Here is a 21,543-nt window from a genome sequence, read left to right as displayed (position 1 = left end):
GGGGTTAGTTAATAATGCTGATTTTTTTGTATCTTACCACCTGAGTTCTGCATCAAGGAAAGGAAAAAAAAAATGTTAATAATAACAAGTGTGAGCTAGTTTTTTTCATACTTTTGAAACTGTGACCACCAGCCCTGCTGCCATATAGATCCCTGCCCCACCCCCAAAGCAGGAGATTAAAGGGAAGCCTTACTTGATGCTGTTGTTGCATATGCTTTTACCTAAATTGCCCCCCAGGGCAGTGGTCTTCACTCTGCATCCTTGGGCAGCACATTTCTGGCAGAGCAGTACTGCTCACGGCCCTGTGGAGCTATGCTGTAACAGCAAGGAATAGCATCTAACCCTCAGCCCTTGTATGTACTCTCTGAACCTGACCATGACTATCCTTACCATGCTTTTCCCTGAGTAAATTAAAACACTCCCTGGGTAGAAAAGCTCTTTTTGGCTTTAAGGATTGTTCCTCACATGCTTTTGTTTTCTTTTTTTTTTGATATCATAGATGTAGGTAAAGACTGTCCTTCTCAGCGTTAACTTGTTTTCTAAAAAATGGCAACTTCATGTAGGAAAGGTTCTAGGATGATTTACCTAGCTGGTGAAGCTAAGATTAGGATTTCTCTCCTAGTCTTTGTGAGACTGATAATATTTTGATGGGATGATTTTTATTTTTGTTTAATTTAGATGAGCCTACTTTTCTCTAGATTGCCATTTTTTCCCTCTTTTTTCTCTTGGTTTTTTTTTGTGTATTCAACAGTCTTTGGTTCCAAAATATTTGTTCTAAGCCTTTTTTTTTTCCCCCCCAAGATTCAAAAGTAAAATGAAAGCAGTCTCCTTATTGGGTAGCTTTCCTGGAGTACCTCTGAGCTGGAATGAGTCTAGGAGCTTGTGTTCTCTGTTTGTTTTCATGTGTTATGTTTCTGGCATCCCCCTTTGGCCACATCTCCCTTCCCATATTCAAATAACTCCTTGGTCTGAGCTTTTGGCTGCTTCTCCCCCTCTTGCTGTTGCATCCTCACTTTGTTGGTGACTATAAACTGCCACCATGTATTGTTTCAGTTTTGAGCACCATGTGAATTCTTTCCAAATGTGACTGATGTGCCCCTTCGGGGTCTAAGAACCCATAGATCACATGCACTTCTCCTCTGTGAAATGAAACCTCTGGTGCTTCTTTCTTTGCCACCTAATTCCCATGTTTTAGTTTTGACCCAAAGTACTTAATACAGCAAGGCAGCTTGACACCTCTGTTTCATAGTCTGACGTAACACATGGTGTCATTTTTACATGATGTCCTAGGGTCCCAAGGGATGATTAATAACAAATCCTGCTAATGCTGAAAGGAAAAAAGAGAGAAAATAAACACAGACCCGTTGGGCTCAGGGGAAGCTGGCCTGACTAGGGTGCAGAAAGAGGCAGAGACGTTCCATTTGTCTGGGAAGCATCATGTGTACTGCTGTTTGATAGAAAGCATTAGAACAGTCATTCAATAGAATATTATGGTGTAGTTGCCTGCATGGAGCCAGAATAAAGCCATGATTGGTGTGTTGTAGGAAAAACGGATCGTGTCGCTGGATTCGGCCAACACCAGACTGATGAGCGCGCTGACCCAAGTGAAGGAGCGGTACAGCATGCAGGTCCGCAATGGCATCTCCCCCACCAACCCCACCAAGCTTTCCATCACGGAGAATGGTGAATTCAAAAACAGCAGCTGCTGATGGGCTTTGTGAATAGACAGACTGTGGGAGGAGACAGAAGGAAATGCCCCCGCTCTCCTGTCCCCAGCCCTCTCCCCAGCCCCACCAGGTTTACAGAATGTTGCTACTTCAGAACAGCAGGGTGGCGAGCAACTCTCCAATGAAGAAAGGAACCTTGTCTTTCAGGGCATAAGGCTAAGACTTCCAAGGTCGACGCTTCCTCCCCACCCCCCCGGCTCTGTGTACATAGGGAACTTAGTTCTGGGCCATGTACAGAAAATACCACTGTAATATACCCAAAGGAAGTTAATAATGTAGATTACCTTTTTAATTATTGCTATTTTTATTATTGTTGTCCTCTTGTTGAAAGCACTGCAGTTGTTAGAGGAGGCAAAGTAGGAGGTACATGTGAATGAGAGATGAGCCTGGCGGCTCACCTGGTAGAGACCACGTGTCTGTCTGATAGAGCACACAGACCTCAGTAGGACATTGTCAGAATGAGTTTTTCAGGGATTCCTCTGCCAGTTTAAAAACCCCACTCTGGTTCCCTTGTCCTTTAGGAAAACATGCAAATACCGAGATCCAAACAAAACAGTTTATCCCATTGAGCAACGAAGACTGGTTCTGGATGGACAGCTATCTGATTTGGGGATACACTGTTCCAGAGGACACAGATAAGAGCTGTTGTATCAAAACTGGACTTTCGGAGTGATTTCTATTGAACTCCTGTTGCTGTTTATTTCCTTCTGTCTGTAGCAGACGGGAATTTTCCATTTTAGATAGGGGGCTTTTTTTTTTTACGCCAGCTGTAATAAAGGGTGTTCTTCTTCCTCTTTAGAGTTTACAAAACTATAAATATTTGTGTCTCTATAAACCGTCTGCATCTTCACACCCACTTGCCCTTTCCTCCCCCATGGTGGGAGCAGTCATCACCAACAGGGTTTACTCTCCCCTGGAGAGGTTATTCAAATATGCTGTCCATAAGCCATCCGAAATAAACACCCTTTCTTCCATACAGAAAAGGGCTAACCATACCATACCATGGCAGCAATCTCTGAATATTTCCTATCAAAAATTTTTTTCTATTTGTAAGTTATAATTTTGGTTTGGGATAAAGATTTTACCCAGTGTACTAGCAGATCTCTGGGCAGGGTAATTTTATCTCAGTCTTTAACTTTTAAATTGCTTCTTCCTCTAATCCCCTCAGTAAAATTTGGAAAAGAAATCCAAATCTGAAGCATTGCTCTCTTAAAAGTCATGATTACTCTTAATGAAAAATAAAATACTAAAAGTGGGAGGACAGCACATTCCATCGGTTATTCCCATGCTCTTTGTAGATTTGGCAATAATAACCCAGTTTCACTAGCTGTCATCGTTGGCTTTATTGTAGGACAGATTTATTGTAGGACAGAAACAGTCATGGAAGCTAAGTTACTTCCTTTTTTCCAGAGGTGTGAAATGTCATCTTGAATGCAACCTTGATTATCAGAAGTATGGAATGTTACAAGTTAAACAGATATTATATTTACAAGTATATATACACATATACTCACACATATGTACATATAACTGCACAAATAGGAAAAGTTCCTGCCTTCTATGCTGTTGGATATAATGTTTAAAGGGGTTAGAATCTCTTTAAGCAAGATCTAAGCAATTGTTTATATTGAGAAAGCAACAACATTTCTCAAGTAAGTTAATGATGTTTAGTTGAAATTATAAACCTTAAGGAATTTTTTTTTTAAGAAGGAAAAGGAGAAAGGAGGGGGAAAAAAAAAACACCTGAGGAAGCCATAGACCTGGAGTGAGTGTTTCCACATAGCAGAATACTTATAAGGAGACGAGAGAACATTTATTGTGTCCCCTTTTGGGTGAAGCCCCGATAGAGACACCAAACCTCCATTCCCACCGCACCCCCAGGCTTGCATTCTGACCTCTTAAGCACTGCCCTCAGGTGGGTCTTTGTGTTGGGCCTTGCATCTCAGCAACCTCACCATGGTCCCCAGCCCACAACCTTTTAAAACATTTCCCCTTCGTAACACTCCTGTTTCTGCCAGTCAGAGATCTAAATCAGGAGCTGCCCAGTGTGCTTATCTGATCTGCAGACTTCATGCCCACATGTATTGGCACTTGTGCATTTTCTTGACCCGTGATCATTATTTTACAAATTCTTCTCTCTTCCCTCCAAGCTGAGGGCACACTGTGGCCAAATGACTTATTTTAATAGGAAAGAAACATCACCAATTCTGAAGTAGTGCTTCGTGTTTGGGGAGAGGGTATGTAAACATAGGTCCGTTCTTGTTTGTGGCTATTTTCAGCTCTAGCCATCCTTTATAAAAGTCTTCAGAAAACCTGGTAAAAGAATGGTCAGTTTCAGTGGCCTTAAGTATGTAACATGGGTGATGTCTTACACGGAGGTTTGAAAGCTCTCAGGTGGTGTTTACGGATGACAGAGGACTGATAAACTATATTGGAGGGTTGGAGGACACAAAATCAAATATGTTTTTGATGGATGCAGTACATCTTGTCAGCATTATGGGGGCTTCTTAGAGGGCTGCCTACTTTGGAAGATTAGATGCCCAAAATGTTTGGATAGATTATGCAGCCCTCTATTATCAGGTTATCTTGAATGAAGAGAAAAGAGTAAACAAATAATAAAATTAGAGGTAAGCTAGGAGTTCAGTGTAGTTGCCAGATGTTAAATTTTAGATTATCCTTTGAACCTATTCCTGTCCGAATATTTTTCTGAGTATTTCTTTAGAGAATGCTGCAGTCTATAGAACTTATTCTGAAAGATTTTTTTTTTTAGTATGGAAAAAGTCAGCAACAGCTGATAATTTTTATGGAGGTATTGCTTAATTGGCTTTTCTTCAGCCCAGATAAGTGCATACCTCTCTTGCTGGGAGGAGGTGTATGGTTGAAGAGAAGTGGGTGGATTATGATAGCATGTCTTGCACTCCTTCTGACACCCAACATGTCACCACATGGTGGGGTGCAGCATAGACCAAGGCTGAATGGAATTTGGAATTCCCGTGAAGTGCTTGCAAAATGCTTGTCCAGATGACAACCAGATTTGGCCATTAACAAGGACAATGTTGGTAGGATTTAGGAAAAAAGCTTTATATTTCCATTTTATTTTCACTGGAGCAATAAGCTTTCTGAGCCAAAGCAGCAAAAAGGAGTAACATTTCCTTCAAGTCATCACATTACCTGAGTCTCTGCAATACAAGCCATGAAGGAGGGGAGATTATAACTAGGTAACAATGACAAACACTTGAGCACTTACTATGATCCAGGCACTATCACCAAGATACTGTTGGGGTCCAGGGCAGTCTGTTGTAAGGGAAATGTGGTAAAATGGTAAAAAAAGGGTAAAACTTTGCCCTTTCACTTGGCATTGAGTTGGTCAGAATTAGCTTTCTCTAGTCTGCTTCTACCTTTCCCTTTCCCTGTAATGGTGTTGCACAGTGAAAGAAAAAGTAGGATTTCCTGTCTACGACTGCTGTATGCCCTTGAGAATTAACTTGACTTTAAAAGTAAAGCTTTTTAGATCTTAGTCTATTTATGGATCTGTAGCTCTAGCGACCCTCGTTTCTCACTCTGTCCTCAGAGGCACACTGGGTTGAGAGCAGTTCCTTTTTGGAAGCTCCAGAGCAAGACAGTTGCCATCAAGTGAGTTTGATTACAATTTGTTCTGCCTTCCATCTAGGTTTAGTTCCAGTTACGTCCAGTTTGGAGTTTCTGAGAAGGCTGGTTGTGGGACTGAACTTGGGGAAGGAACCCTCCTTGGGATTTACCTAAGGCCCATGTGACCCTGACTAGAGTTGACACCAGACTAGGCTTGTCACTGGGCCTGACTCAGCAGCTCTGGAGCCCACACCATACCTTCCCTGTGTTTTCACCTTTTCTTGGGGGGGGGGGGGGGGTCACCGTCTACAGATTATGGAAAACCAAAAGGGCTTTCTTCTCCATTCCCCTTCCCTTTTTCAAGTCTGATAGTGAAGTCTCCTGCTCGCTTCAACAGTAAATGGTTGCCTTCCCACCCCTTACCTGAGGGCCAAGAATTTGGGATACTTTGTTTTTATCAATATGTCAATGGAAGGGACCTATTTTGCCAGTTTGTTTAAAAGCAAGATATGTTGGGGTGTTGAATTTTTAAATAGAATCCCTTTTTGTGTCTGAGTGATTGTTATTAGTTCTAGAAGCATTCTGTCATGACCCAGTTAGGAATGCTCTTGAGTTTAGGAAGGACAAAAGTGATGAAATTTGCATGAGACAGAATAAATATCTTATGAGGAGTGAAAGAACCTGAGGAAGATACATGATCCAAAAGGGGACTAATGCACAGCAGCCTTCTCCATAGCCCAATGGTTCAAGGCAACAGGAGGATTTATATCCTTTGCCCAATCTCGAAATACGTAGATATATAGAAAGGCCATTTCTGTAGACAACATGTGGGTACCCACACAAAACACACGATTCCTAGGGCTTCCTTTTTCTGAATGTTAATCCATCTTATAGAGCAGTGATTCCCAAACTTCCTTGAGATTTTTTAGATTTTATGCTCTCCTTTGTTAGATTTTATGACAGTGGTTCTTTCCTCTTTAAAATGTACCATATGTGTTATATGTATATATAAGTTAAAGTGACTTGAAATTTGGCTTGACATTGTCTCAAGAACCCTAGATATCATTATTGATACCTTGGGGAGTCACAGAAAGAAAGTTGAATATCACTGATGCAGCAGTAGGATACAGAAAGAAATAGCTTTGGTTCCTGATCAGTTAATCCTCAGGTGTTTGAGGAACCAACCCAGCAAGGCTTGGCGATGAGCCACCCAAGGAAAGCCAAGTGGTCGTTTGTGTCCAGATTTCAGCATGCATTTTAATTTCCTATTCAGTTCTTATTTTTCAGTGCCCTTGTTTTTCCCTAGGAAATGTTTTAGTTTGGGATTTAAAACCAGATATATCTGTTGTAGAAAGATTTCCACAGAAGCTGTGTTTTAGGGGCCTCGATCATCTGTGTGGGGCTACAAATATTTAAGAATAACTATCATATTTATGTCACTTCTAAACTCCCAAGGGAAAAAATTCAATTCCCTGTTCACCAAAAGGTTAAATACTAATTGACCACTATCCTGCAGAAAATTTGAAATAAATAGTACAGGTTAAATTTTGACTGGTGCTTAGACATTTCCTAGTTACATTAAAATTAACTCAAAGCAGACAGCAGCCCATTAACCTGAATCACACCTGTGAGGAACTTCTAAATTTGATTTTGTTTTTCATCTCCAGGGCCTTAATAAGAGTGTGTTAATACACATGACTATTTTACAATGATAGCTCTAAATAATTTATTTTTTATTTCAAGAAAGAGAAATACACATTAGAAAAACAAAACCCAAGATTTTATTTTATTTTTAAAGCCATATTTTTGTGCTAGTGGCACTTAGATTGTTCCATATGTGAGATCCATATCTGCATTTCATTACCTGGGTTTGTTCTAAAAGAAGATTTATTTTTGTTCTGTGAATAATTTTTGACGGTTCTTGTACATGTACAGATATAGATACGTTTGAGGTCTTTTATTGATATTCCTACAAAGAATACAAATAAACTTTAACTTTAAACATTTCAGACTAAAGTTGCTACTGTATTTGACATATTACTGTTTGACTTCTAGCATGTTATCTGGGTGATTAGGACACTTGGAGAAAAACCAGAAACAAAATGTATGCAGGAACATTATTCTGAAGGTATATTTTAACATTAAGAACAATGCATCTTAGAATTTCCCAATTTACAGGTAAAAGTATTTAGCTGTAGGACAAAGAGCTAGCATTAACACATACTGTATTGTAATAACACCCTTAGAGAGCTCGTCATTCTGGAGAGTTGGAAATCTCTTTACTAGCTTGTGACTGGTGAAGAAAATGTCCTCCACTGTATTGAAAGTATGGCCCCACTCAGCTCTCCAGACCAGTACTATCCTCTCTTAATTCCCCAATAGATTAATGTGGTTTGTTTCAGGATTTTTGTTGTCTAGTTGGGGTTTTTTGTTCTTGTTTGCTTGTAATTCTCGAGGTTATTTCCAAATACCCCCATCTTCTGCTTTCCTTCATTCTTTAAAACCCCAGGATGCAGGTCCCATAAGTAGTTTTCTTACAGGCTAAGTATAGGTCTGAAATTCCACCAGTTAGCCTCTTCACATATCTAGTGACTTCTACTTCTGTTTTACTATGAATTAAAAAACTAAAATTCACTCAAAATCCAGAGAAAATTGTGTGAGGAGACTCCAGGTCACAGTAGACGTGTGCTATTTTTTGTTTACTTCAAAGCCAACCCATTTCAATCTGAATTGCTCATGACCTAATTAATGTAAGCTTTAAGACTTCTTGGATCTGAAACATCAAAAAGAGAGAAACTGTTGTTGATGCTATCTTGTAACCTCCTAGTCATCTTAGCCCTTAACTGTCCACCCTTTATGTCCAGCCATACCCTTTATTTTTCTTAGCCTCCCTGCAGCTACCTGCTTTTGTCGTTAGCACCTTCACCAATAGGAAAGTACAGAAATCAAGTTTGTTAGGTCACCACCACCACCCCCAGCACACAAAAAATGTTTAATGACAAAGGAGACTAAAACAAATGACAATCAGGGATTCTCAGTCTTGACTGTTCATCAAAATCACTTGGGATCTTGAAAAAATCAGAGTAGAGATGCCCCTTTAGACCCACCATTGAACAATTAAATAGTATCTCTCTAAGGATTGGGCCAGGCTTTTTTTTTTTTTTTTTTTTTTTAAACCTTCCCCACAGGATTCTAAGTTCAGATAGGGTTAACAACCCACTAGTCCATATCTCTCTCTGAGCACTGTGTGAGTGTCTGTTACAATGTTTTCTCTGTTCCCATCCATGGAACTGGGATAAGTTGACTATAGGTGTTTTGTTTGCCTCCTATTTCAAATTTTATCAGTAAATGCTACTAAAGCTGATAATATACTCTACCTTGTCCCCACCAATTCCATCCTTTATATCTGTGAGGTAGAAATCCTCTCCATTAATATGAGATAGCTATATTCCAACAAAAGTGACCAGAAGCTGGAACTCCCCATCTTGACCCCAATTTTCCTATTATTGGTTTTAATTTAAAATAAAAGGTAGATGGTTTCTGGTTTGGTAACCCACCCCTGCCAAAAAAAAAACGGTTCTTGACTTTTGTAGACTTAATACTCAGCACTGCAGTCTTATTACTTGAACTTTTACTAAAAAATTTATCAGATGCCAAATTGCATCATTTGCACCTGCTCTTCAACAGCAAAATGCACCGAAAGCTCTCCAGTTCCCTCCCCGCTACCTGGCAGGCATTTGTGCATGCATGCGGGCGGACGGGCGCGCACACACACACACACACACACACACACACACACACACACACACACACACACACACACACACACACACACACACACACCCTGTTCTTCCTAGAGACTTCAGTTTGTGAGATTTTAGAATGAATTGCCTGGGTGCTATTTCTTTGGCCTATGAGTAAATTGCAGTAAGCTACCAGATTAACGCCAATCAGTTTCCTTGTCTGTAAAATTATGGTTTTGGCTAGATGGGCTATGAGGAACTCTCTAGCTCTGACATCTTATGATTATAATCTGATATCACTGAAAAATGTGCCTTTAGGTCATATTCAAAAATCAGCTTGAGGCTTTTGTCACAATATTTAGGAATAATTCTTCCTCTTCACAATCTCTCATCTCACAATACTTTAAAAAAAAACAAGAGGGAAAAAAAAAAAAAACGAGGGGAAAAAAAGCCTGGAACAAATGTATATTCAGAATAATAATAAGATAATAATAATAGCTAATATATATTGAGCACTTCCAATGTGCCAATTTGCTAAGCACTTTTTATGGAATATTTCATTTTGTCATAATACCAGCGATATGAGTTAGGTACTGTTGTTCCTAATTCATGAGGAAACTGAGGCTCAGAAAGATTAAGTTACTTGCTCAAGGTCACACAACTAATAAGCTCAAAGCCAAGACCCAAACTTAGGTCCTTCTGACTATGCTGTATTGATTTTTTTAAGAGCTCAGGAAAAATGGAGAGAGTAAGAAAAGATCTGAGCACATAAACCAACCTGTCACCATGAGCCAGGATGGTGACAATGGGAACAGATGAGCTAATTTTCCAAAGCTTTTTCTCTTCCTGTATTGGCTTTGACAGTATCGCTTTGCATTGTCAAGTCACCTGACTGATCAAAATTAGAGGACAGAGAAGTCTCACCTCACTCAAGAATTGGTCTTTCATGTCTTCTGGGTGCATCAGAACTGGGATAAGAAAATCTGCTTTCAGGATTCCAAAGAGTTGCCCTGAAAAAGGAAGTACTACCTGGCTCAGAGGAGATTATCTCGTAGCCATTTGAAAACTTCAAGTTCTTGGCAGTCGGGAGTGTCCCCTGGACACCATAGATGCTACATGGTGATTTAGGATTTCAAAAAGAAAGAAGAAACTGCTGGACAGAAAAATGCTCAGCCACAACCAGCTAGTGGCTGACAGGAAAGAGTCTCATGAGTGGAGTAACCACTGCTCTCCTCCCATATCCTGGCCACCCTCAGGCAATTATTTTCTCCTCAGTATTTTCCTTCTTCCTTTTCTTTTCTTTTTTTTTTTTTTTTTTTTTTTGGGCATGCCACGCAGCTTGCAGGATCTTAGTTCCCCAACCAGGGATCGATCCCTGGACTGCCAGGGAATTCTTGCTTCTTCCTTTTAATAAATCTGTTGAGTAAATGTCCCACACCATGCTGGAAATATTCACCTCTCCCCTGGACCCACATTTGTAAAGGCCAACTGTACCACAGAAAACTCGTAAGTTCTCTGAGACTATAAACAGGCTCAGCCTTTGGCCATGAACGCTGTAATCACAGGAACTACAGCCTCATAATAGGACTACTCTATATCTGTACAGCATTTTATAGTTTATAAAGTACCTTTGCATAATTACCTCATTGGGTACTTGAAACAACCCTGTGATGTAGGCAGGGTCGTTTTTACTACGTCCCTTTTGCATATGAGAAAGAGGAGATTCTGAAGGAAGGAAACATGCCCCCGGAGCTTTCACAATCGCCAGGGAGCTAACCAACTCTAGGATCCTCATCCTTGTTCCCTTCCCATTTCAGGCTGTCTTTCACAAAAAGGTCTTGAGCACCCTATGCTAAGGAGTGGCTGTCCAGATTTAACTGCCTGGTTGTTAAGAGTGGGAACTTGGTAACCAGAAGCAGTTACCTGGTTTTGATGCTAGAGTGTTTTCTTTAGAATCTGGGTGATTAGATGAGCTCAAATGTTGGGCCTGAGTGGCAATAGCTGCATCTGTTATATCAGTGCCACTCCTTTCACTGGTCACAGCTACAAGAGGGGAAAATAAAGGAGTTATTGCAAATACAGCCAGAAGCAAGGTGGTCTGAGATTGGTGACTGCCCCTGAGCTAGAAGACAGGCACGGGCAGCCACCATCCTGCAGAAACCATCCGGGGTGGGACGCTCAGTCCCTGCCAATCCTTCACTTACCTCCATAGGCTCATGTACCCGGTAGCTACAGCATCATCTCTCATAAAGTGTCTCTGATACCAGGATTTGTGGGGCTTAGCAATATTATAAGATATCTCCTCAGGAGTGAGTGTTTATTTTCAGCAGTTCCTACCCCAAGAGGCCCAGTGCCCTTATGTAGTCTGCTAGCTACACAGGGCCCCCACCATGGCACCCAGGAACCCCCAACCTCTCCATCAAGGGGTAGCACCTCAAACTCAAAGTACGTATTCCAAAACCAAGCTCAGCCTCCCCCGGCAGCCTTCTCACCCCCTTTATGGTGCCCGTCTACTGAGGCTCTCCAGCTGCTCCCTTACTCCCTCTCACTTGCTGTCACGTTCAGTCACCAAAGTCCTGTCAGTGCCTTGCAGATGTCTTTTTTTTTTTTTAATATGGAATATTTGAACCATATTGTTCTTGTGGTATATTACTGTAAAATATTTAAGCAGAAGTATCCCCTCCCCTGACCCAGGGACAACCACTATTAACAGTTTGCTATAGAATATCTTTCACACACTTGAATTTTTTAATTTGAATACGTAGAGATCTACCTTATTCTCTTTAAAGGCTGCATAGTATTTCACTGAATGTACCGTAACTTATTTAATCAATCTGCTTTCAATGGACATTAGATTGCCTCCAGTTTTTCACTGTAATAAACAATGCTGCAACAAACAACCTGTGTGTGGAGGACACGTATATATGTGTATGTGCACCTTGTACTATTATTTCCTTAATAAATTTCCAAGGGCAGAATTTCTGTATGAAAGAGTATGCACATTTCGGAACTAACAGGCATTGCAAGAATGGTAGCACAAGTTTACTGTGCTATCCAGTGTCTGACAGTGCTGATTTTCTCACATTCTTATCAGCATTATCACCCCAGATCTTTGCCAAACTGCTAAGTTAAAACAAAGAACTTTTTAATGCATCTTGCTTTTAATTTGCACTGCTATGATTCAATGAACAAAGCTGAGCATTTTTTAAAATGTGTTTGTATTTATATTTCTTCAATTAATGTCACTTGCAAACGATGTAAAATCAGTTCCCTCATGTCCCTCCTTGCTCCACTGCTCCAGATCTGGCCTCGGTTCCACTCTCCCGGACCGTGCAAGTCTTTCCCCACACATACACTTCCTGTGTCTTCTCTCCAAAATGCCCTCTTCTTACTCCACCCAAAGCATTGTACATTTCTTCAGTGAAATAAATAAGTTTGTAAAATGCAGAAGCACAGAAAGGGGGAAACACTCATATTCTTTTTGCCTGAATTTAACCATTGTTAACATTTTCACACATTTCTTTACAATCTTCTTTTCCCAAGTATAGGTTGATGTTTCCTTTCAACATTATTGTGACTGTGTTATATGTATAATGTTGAATCATGTTTTCCTTTAGCATCCTGATACAGGCATTGCCCCATGTCATTAAAACCACCTTGCTTCTATTGACTACAGAGCTGACCATTTTGCTCACTTGCTAAAAACCTCTGATGGCTGTGCTGACTGCAGGATCCAGTCCTTCAGAATTTGGCCTCAGTCTACCTCTTTCCCCTCATCACTTGCCGCTTCCTTCCCGAATATGTGACCGACACTCCAGTCACATCAGACTGCTTGTCTTTCCCAAACCACACATTTCCACATCTACCTATCTTTGCCCATGCTGTTCCCTCTGCCAGGAAGAACCTTCTAGCCTTTGCTGCCTGATGAAATCCTCCATTACCTTTTGTCCAATTACCACCACCTTTCCAGGCAGAATAAATGAGTCATTTTCTTGGCAAGCCTCTTGGTTCACCCTTCTGCGGCAGCACTAATTAAACTGTCCTGGTTGTCTCTATTAGCCCCTATTAGACTAAGCTCTTTTAAAGACAGGAAGCAGGTCCTGCTCATCTTGGTATCCACTGCCTTGTTCAAAACAGGTACTCAGGAAATGATTGTTGAATTAAATCATCTACCAGTGTGCAAAACACTATTCTAGGCCTGGGAAAGATATAAAGAGGCATAAAACAAAACAGCCCCTGCCCTGTGAGATTTCACAACCTTAATAATTCATAATTGTGATCATTCATAATCATTTGTAATTAATAAAATGAGACTGAGGGCAACCTTGTCTATTGAATAAGGTAAGGACAGATGGGAGACTGAATTACTAAACATTTCACTACTGAATTGAGACTAGAATAGTAATAACTACCATTCATTGATGCCAGGCACTGAAAGATAACTCTTGACATTTGGTGTTTCTCTTCACTTTAAAAATGAGAAAAATGATGCAGGGGACGTGGGTTCGTGCCCCGATCCGGGAGGATCCCACACGCCGCGGAGCGGCTGGGCCCATGAGCCATGGCCGCTGAACCTGCGCGTCCGGAGCTTGTGCTCCGCAACGGGAGAGGCCACAACAGTGAGAGGCCCGCGCACCACTAAAAAAAAAAAGAAAAAAAAAAAAATGAGAAAAATGAAGTTCGAAGAGGTTAGGAAGTTTGCCTAAGACCACACGGTAAGTAGAAGACCCAGCATTCCAACCCTTGACTGAAAGACTCCTCTAGCCAAAGATAGGTTTTTCTCCCCTAGATCGCCCCACCCTAAATTATTATGTAGGGGGAGGATGAGGGGGTGAACTGGCTCTAGGATCCCCCATGGAGTGATCTGGAATGCACCTGGGGCCGGGAGATGTGGCCCAGCACATACCCTCACCCCCTCAACCTCCCTGACTTGTGGCCGGGTAATGGAAACTAGGGCTTGGTCTCCCCAAAGGAAGACCCAGGCGCCAGGGCTGTGTCCCCAACCCCCAGCGACGCGAGTGGGCGGGCACCTGTCTCAGGCTCTGGCCGGCTGCCAGCGGTCTCGGGCGTGCGGCCTGGCTCGGAGCTACCGCGTCCTGGCGCGCCGTTGTTCTCTGAGGCCCAGCCGAGCTCCCTGAGCCGGAAGGCTCCGAGGTGCTCTCTTCCGTACCCAGAAGCTCGGCGCTGCGGGACCGGCTGGACGTGGCAGACCCGGGGGGCGCCGCCATCCCCGGCTGAGCCAAGGCCCCGCGGGTGGAGCCGGGCGAGGGGCCCGCTGCGCCCCCCGCGGCGTCCCGGGCCCGCCCTGGGTCACGGGGTCCTCCGGGGGCGCGGGGTCAGGAGCAGGGCTCGAGGCGGAGGCCAGAGGGGTCTCGGTCACTTCCTGGGGGACAGAGGGGCTCCCCAGGAGCGCGGAGCTCGAGGCTGGGGTCGGCGCGGAGGCCGGGGGCACGGGGCCGAAGGACGTATTCTGGGCGGTGACCGGCGGGGTCGAGGGCCCACCGCCGCGGACAGGGCCGTACCCAGGGATCTCGAGGTGGGTCGGAGGGCTCGGCGCCGCCGTCCCTTGGGTCTCTGGAGCCTCAGGGCCCGCGGAGGAGGAGGCCCGGGGGGCGCGGGGGCGGGGGCCGAGCTCGGCGGGCTCCGGGCTGACTAGCTGCGGGAGCCGCGCCGCCTCAGCCGGACCCTGCGCGGGGCCGGCGCTGGCCCCTACGCCAGAGAGAAGGCTTCCGTGGGGCCCGCTGCGCCGAGCGGCCGGGGAGGGGATGCGGGGTGGGTGGGGGGGGACCGCGGTGCGCGGCGTGCGGTTTTTCCGCGCCCGGCCCTGCACACCCATCGCAGACAGGGCGAAGCAAGGAGGGCCTTCTGACCCCGCCAGGTGCGGCCTGGGCCAGGTGAGACCTCGATGTGAAGCAGAAGACAGGCTCTTCCCCCTCTTCTCAACCTAATCTGTTGCCTCCAGGGGGAGGGCTGCGTTCCTTAGCAGCTCACAGGGACCCCACCCCTGCAGGACCCCGGCCTCCCCGCTCAGCGCTACACACCCCGACCCCCTCCACTCCCTCTGCAAGTTAACTTCGAAATCACCTCCTCCAGGAAATCCTCGTTTAATTACAGGAGCAGGGACAATCCCCTTCTCTGTGTCCCCACCATGCCTGTGACTACACAAGCAACACTGCCTGTCAGGAGCCCTCTTCCCAGTTGGCTGTCAGCTCCTTCAGAACAGGCCCTGCCTTTTCCTTGTGTCCCAGGAATGAATAAAGCTCTGTGCAACTATGAGCAAGCCCCCTAACTTCTCTGTGTTCTCAAAAAGGCAGTAATACCATTGTCAGATGTAGGAATCTGTAAAGATGCCAGGAGAACAGTGATTTCTGCCCTCAGTTATCCTAGTTTGCTTCAGACCTCATGGGAAGCAAAAGGAGGCAATAGCTGTGAAGATGTTTCAGGAATTTAAAGATGCTGAAGGAACACTGTCACTGTCATTCCCAGCCATGTCCCCACAACTCATCTCTCATCTTCTCTCCTCCCAGAAAAGCCCCAAATTGAAAGGGATTTGGCCCTCTATTGCGCTTCCCTCTCTGGATGCTGAACCTCAGAGGCCTCTCTGATGATTTTTCCTCAGAAGTACTGCTCAGCTGGGCAGTGAGGGCGTCTTCCCGTCTGTCTCCCAGGCCAGGCCCTCATCACCTCACCTGAGAGACTGCACAACCTCTCTTGGGTCCCCTGGCCCAGGAGCTGCAAGTCCAATGGTCCAGTTCAAGGAATAAGGTTGATGGTGACCGAGTCCTCCTCCTCCAAACCCCAGCCGGCCCAGCAGAGGGGGGGACCCAGGGAAATCCCTCTCCATAAGTGGCCCATGGTCGCCACCCCGTTGGTTCACCTCTTTCCTGGCCCCTCCCTGGCCCTTTGGGGAGGATCCCATGGGACCCACCCTGTGCTGCTGCATCCAGGCTACCCTCTCCACTTCCTAGGCCCTGGAGACCCCAGAATCCAGCCAAGAACAGGCTCAAAGCACCCATAGAGAGCAGAAAACAGGGGAGGGTACTTGGCCTGGGCGTTGTCCCCATGGTCACTTCTGAGGAGGGTATGAAGGAGAGCTGAGGGAGGGCTGCTGACTCCCGGTGTCCAATGGTGGGGTCTGCAAGAAAACACCACCGGTGAGTGTGAGGGCAGGGCTGATGAGGGGGGACACAGCACCCCCAGGTCTGCCACAGCTGACACGCCTGTGAGAGATCCCACCAGACACTGATGACCAGCCTCCCATCACAGGAGCCAAACTCAGGAGGGCCCCTGTCACAGGACAGGTATGTTCACAATCTTTATTCCTCACAACAAGGGAGGAACCATTGTTCCTATTTTACAGATAAGGATCATGATTCTCATCAAATCCAGAATACAAAAAGAAAACAGCCAAGAATAGGCAAATCCACAGAGACAGAAAGTAGATGAGTGGTTGCCAGGGCTGAGCGTGTGAGAGAATGGGGGGTCACTGCTAAAGGGTAAAGAGTCTCTTATTGGGGGTGATACAAATGTCTTAAAATTAGATAGTAGTGATGATTGTACCACCTGGGTATGTACTAAATCTCACTATACTGGCCACCTCAAAAGAGTGAATTTTAAAGGTACATGAATTATATCTCAATAAGGCTGATACAAACAAGAAGGAAAGAAGGAAGGGAGGAAAGAGAAGAGAGACGGAAATGACAAGGCAGGATGAAGTCTGTTGCTGAGGAGACGTTTCACACACAAGATCCAGAATAACCAGGTGGGCCTCTGGTTCCCATGTGACTGTGGTGACAACAACAGTGTCAGTAGCTAGTATCTTTTGGGTGCTTACTCTGTGCCAGGGTCTTTACTAGGTCCCTTATATTTATTCTCATTCATTCTTCAAAGCCATTTTGTGAGGTGCGTCATCAATACCATTTTGTTTTTTCCACATGAGGGAAATGAGGCTCAGAGATGCCGCTCATCTTATTTCTAGCAAGTGATAAAGTCTGATTCCAAAGCCCACACTTTTAACCTCTTTATTGCGCAATAAGTAATTGCTGTTGCTACTTGCTAATGCCCTGAGGCTAGATGGAATTAGCCATTAAATTAAATTAAAACCTGTTCCAGAATAACTTTGCTCCCCTCAGAATCTATAAATACTTCCTTAGGTGTATCCTCACCACCTCCGGCTGCCAAGAAAACTCGTTTCCCATCCCAGCCTAGCCTTGGTGGGTCAAGGGGCAGCGGGGACGACTGTCACGCACCATGGAAGCAGATGAAGGGTTTCAGGGAAAAGCAGGCCACTGCAGAAATTCTGGCGGAGAAGCTCCAGTAGCTGCGGAGACCCGCACATAGTCCTGCCCCAAACTCAGGCACCTGCAGCCAGGTCGGGACGCTGGCACCCACGTCACTGGAGCATCTCAGAGACCCAGAGGCCGCACTGAAGTAGAGGCCAATCCAGGCCTCAGTCTAACTCGTGATGGATTTCAAGGCCTCCTTGTCTGTCTCCTCAGTCACTGTCTGCAGGTCAGCCAGGTCTGTGCGGTGTCTGCGGCAGTACCTCACAGCTGCCAGCCACTTCCTTTCTTGGTCACATTGCTTGAAGTTCAGATTGCCAATCTGAACCTCAGCTGCGGGCAAAGAATGTAGAGACCACAGGCTTGAGGTCCAGGATCTCTGCCTGCTCAGCCCTCATTGCCCCCAGGACAGAGCCCTGGTTTGGGCCCTGCCCTTGTTCCCCATCCTCAGGAGTTAGGTTTGATCAAACCCACAAGTCTATAGGCAGACTAAATACCAGACTGGGAGGGTGAATGAGCTATCATAGCAGCAGCTGGGGGAAAGACCATTCATTAGGAAAGGCAGGGGTTAAGAACTCTCCTCTTGGCTGTATGGCCTTACAAGTCAAGTCTAAGCCTCAATTTCTCCATCTGTACAACAGGGATAATAATAGTACCTAAATGTATTTCGTTTAAAGGATTAAATGAAACCACGTATACAAATATTAAACACTCAATTAAATGGTAGGGTTAAACTTTGCAGGGAGGTGATGAGGGAGATGGGATGATCCTGGTCTGGAATCAGCCTCATTTGTGGTTTCCAGGGCCTGTGCCTGCCGCATGGGCTCTCAGGAGGCTCCCGGCTGAGGCAGGATAGAGGGAGTGTGTGATAGTCTCAGGCTCACACCATCAGGAGAGCCAGGGACGAGAGGTGAGCCTGGCGAGGGGCACACCTGCTGGTCAGTGGCTCTGACTTCTGGTGGAGCTCAGACCAAGACTCAGCCTCTCACAGCCTCTACCTCCAGCCCCCGCCTGCCCTGCCCCTGGTCAGGCCTGTCTCATCTGTCCACACAAGCATCTGTGATTCTAAACAAGGGAAGTTTGGAAAGGAGGTGCTTTGGCACCACCTGAGGGACTGATTCCAGAGCCCCTTAAAGGAAACGCCTGTGTTTGCAAAATTGGGAATCACATCCTCAAATAGGGCCTCCCAACCTCTCTGACACATGCCTGCTCACCAAAGCCCCGTCAAGATTTGCCTATTTCCCTCATGTTCCCTATCTAAATTGGTCTTTTAAAGCTACCCTTTTTCAAGCACCTAGTCCTCGCCAGCCCTGAGCTTTGCATGTCGCACACGTCATCTTTTAAAATCCTCACTATAATCCTGAGACGCAGATGTTATTAACCTCATTTACGGAGGAGAAAAGGGAGACTCGGGGAGGTGATGACTTGCCCAAACTCATGCCTTATTAAGTGGCAAGACGAGATTCAAATGCGTGTCCGCCCTCCCCAGAAGCCTGTGCTATCTTCACTCCACAGCGCCATGTTCCACAACGAGCAGAAAACCAACTTTACAAAGCAGGCTGAGGAGTGAATTTCCTTTGAAGTGTCTCTAACCAGACACCAAGCAACGCTTTGTAAAATATCAGGGCAGTACTATCCCCCTCACCAGGTGGATGGGCCTGGACTGCGGAGAAATGCTACCCTTGCCCCCCACCCCCAAGCCGCTAAGGGTAGGGGCACCAGAAGACTGGGATGCAGCCTGGACTGGTTGGAGACCTTCCCCCCACCCCCCCAACCCGCTCCTCCCCTCCCCACCCCACCGCCCCCGGGGCCAGCTGAATAACAAAAGCATTGAGCCTCTGCTTGTGTGTCAGCCTGGGGGCCCGCAAAGCCAGGGGATCCCTGGGCCAGGCAGGGGTGGGGGAAGCCAGCTGGTCCAGGTGGACAAGTGCAAGGGAAGGCGGAGCCCTGGAGCCCTGGGTGTGTACCTGGCTTTGGAGAGGTGGTCAGGCTGAGAGCCGGTTCCAGGAGGGTGTGGGGCTCCAGGGCAGGATCTGTGAAACGGGCCACATGTTATGGGGCGGGAGTGCGGCTGCCCAGCGTGCTCTGTGGGCACCAGGGACCGCCAAGTTGAAGCCAGGAGAAACGTAGCTCCAGGGTAGAGAGGCTCCTTTGTTCCTATCTACGTGTAGTCCATAAATAGATATATCTATTGAGCACCCGCTGTGTGACAGACACTATCGTAGGCCCTGGAAAAATAGCAGGTATAAGACAAGCAAGATCTTTGTTCTTGAAGAGAATATGAGAAGGAGCCAGCCTTGCAAAGAGGTACGAAGGAATACCCCGGGCAGAGCTAAGGTGGGAAGAGGCCACGTGTGTTTGAGGAGTGGAAAGCAGCCAGTATGGCCAGGGAGAGAAATAGGAGATGAGGCCAAAGGTCTCAAGCAGGGCTGGGTTGGCTACAAAAAGGAAGTGATTCTAAGTGCTAAGGGAACCTACTGAATGTGTTTAAGCAAACTGGTCTGATTTACATTTTTAAGAGTTCACTCTGTACAGAACAGACGGGAGTGGGCCGGGCAGACGCCACGGAGGGCTGTGCTGGTGTGTGGACCTGCAGAGCTGGAGAGAAGTGGATGCAGTTAGGACGCGTCTGGGTGGAGTCCAAAGACTCCAGGGGGAGTAGGGAGAGCCCCGCACGCGCAGCCCTTCCTTCAAGGGGGCTCCCATCCCCACCCCGGCACACTCACCACTCCTGGAAAAATTTCTTTTCTGGCTTGGGCATTGCCAGATCAAACCTAGGCTACCCTGGGCTACATTTCAAGGCCCCGTGACAGGCATGGTGTGCAGAGAATTGGGGACACGTCGGAGTGGTCCCCCATACCCCTATTTGAGGAGTTGGGGTGTGCCTGAGAGAAAAGCAGAAATTGGCACTTTTTATCAGGAACGTGCTGTCTATAACCATCCCCCGTGTGATCTCAGCACCTTTAAGACAAGGGTCAGTGGCATGGGCTGCCTGGGCAGAGAGGAGCCAGCCAGGGGTCAAGGATGGGGGGCTGTTCCCCAACAGCCGGCACCAGGTGCATTGAGTAAATGGTTTTTCTGCAGAGGGGCACCCACATACCTCCCCAAAGCAGGGGTTCTCCCAGAGAGTGGCTGTTCCACATTCCCCCAGTCCCGCGAGACAAAGCCACCCTGCGCTTTAACGAGGAGAGAGACCTTGGACTCTGCTCTGGTTTCTGCACAGACGCAAATGGATCCCCAACCTGACTTTCCCATTTTCCTCCCTTTCTTTTTCCTCTTTCCCCAGATCCTTAATTGGCAGGAGGAGGGGACATAGTGGAACATTTCAGATTTTACTTTTTGACTACCCTGATTTACACCCGCTTCTCTGATGGAGCGTTTGGAATGAGGGACAGAAGAGATAGAAACTAAGGCGGCAGAGAAGGATGTAGCAAAAAAGCGTTAAGCTGATAGTTATCCTCTGAAAGGCTTGAGCCAAACCCAGGCTCGCTCACTCTCTCTCTCTCTCATTTACTCTTGAGAAGCAAAACCCTAGGAGGAAGACCAGGCCCAGAATATGACTCTGAACACACCGTAGTCGCAGATGAAGGGCTTCTGAGCAGTGCACGAGGCGGCCCCCAGGCTGGGGAAAATGGCTATTGAATACAGAGTGGCACAGAGACCCTCCTCGAAGACGGCGGCGAGCTCCACACTGGCACGCTGAAGGTGGAGCCGCTGGACCATCTCAGGCCCCCAAGGCGCACGTGGAAGAAGAGGCTGATCCAGGCCGCGGTGCTGCTGGTAAGGGAATAGAGGGTCTTGATGTTGCTCCCGTCGCTCATGCTCTGCAGGTCGGCCAGGTCTGTGCGGTGCTGCCGGCAGCACTCCAGGGCCTCAGACCAGCTCAGCTCCTCTTCCACTCTCCAGAAGGTCTTGCTCTCACTGGTCAGCTGCAGGGCTGGGGCGGGAGAGATTGTCATCGTGTGGCTGCCCCTACCCTACTCCCAAATCCCGGGTGTTCAACCGCACCACAGGCAGCCTCCCCTAACCCACTCCACCCCTCACCTCCCGCCCTCCACTTGCACAGCTCCACAGCTCTGCTTCCAGGCTTCTGCACAAGCTGCTCTCTTGGCCTGAAAGACTGGCCATCCTCACCTGCGCCCTCGATCCCCCATTCTCCCATTTCTCATCTCCCCCTTCCCTCTGCCCCATCCTGGGCAGGCT

General features: G+C 46.4%; 2 protein-coding genes across 7 annotated transcripts in view; one reads left to right on the top strand and one right to left on the bottom strand.

The window, feature by feature from the left end:
* The window catches only part of RASAL2 (RAS protein activator like 2), a 385,368-nt gene extending 378,044 nt beyond the window's left edge, over positions 1–7,324 (top strand). For 5 of the 6 annotated variants that reach the window (XM_060295897.2, XM_060295908.2, XM_060295903.2 and 2 more), the window contains 2 exons: positions 1,545–1,628; positions 2,249–7,324. In XM_060295897.2, coding sequence (XP_060151880.1) covers positions 1,545–1,628; positions 2,249–2,400 — 236 coding nt within the window. In that variant the 3' untranslated portion in view covers positions 2,401–7,324. Of the gene's footprint in view, positions 1–1,544 lie in introns of all 6 variants that reach the window. The other variant, XM_030875378.2, reaches the window with a different exon arrangement.
* Positions 7,325–7,786: 462 nt separating this feature from the next.
* CLEC20A (C-type lectin domain containing 20A) lies at positions 7,787–21,299 on the bottom strand. Its single transcript, XM_030875611.2, is given in 10 exon segments — positions 7,787–8,063; positions 8,065–8,088; positions 9,983–10,068; positions 10,982–11,180; positions 14,229–14,959; positions 16,101–16,193; positions 17,308–17,673; positions 19,308–19,373; positions 20,913–21,020; positions 21,023–21,299. Coding segments are annotated over 10 exon segments (2,010 nt in total). The 3' UTR covers positions 7,787–8,003.
* Between the last annotated feature and the right edge of the window lie 244 nt (positions 21,300–21,543).

Source organism: Globicephala melas, chromosome 1, assembly GCF_963455315.2.
Source record: "Globicephala melas chromosome 1, mGloMel1.2, whole genome shotgun sequence".
NCBI classification, from domain to species: Eukaryota; Metazoa; Chordata; class Mammalia; order Artiodactyla; family Delphinidae; genus Globicephala; species Globicephala melas.
The sequence above is the reverse complement of the archived record's forward strand: the minus strand, read 5'-3'. Positions and strand labels throughout refer to the sequence as shown.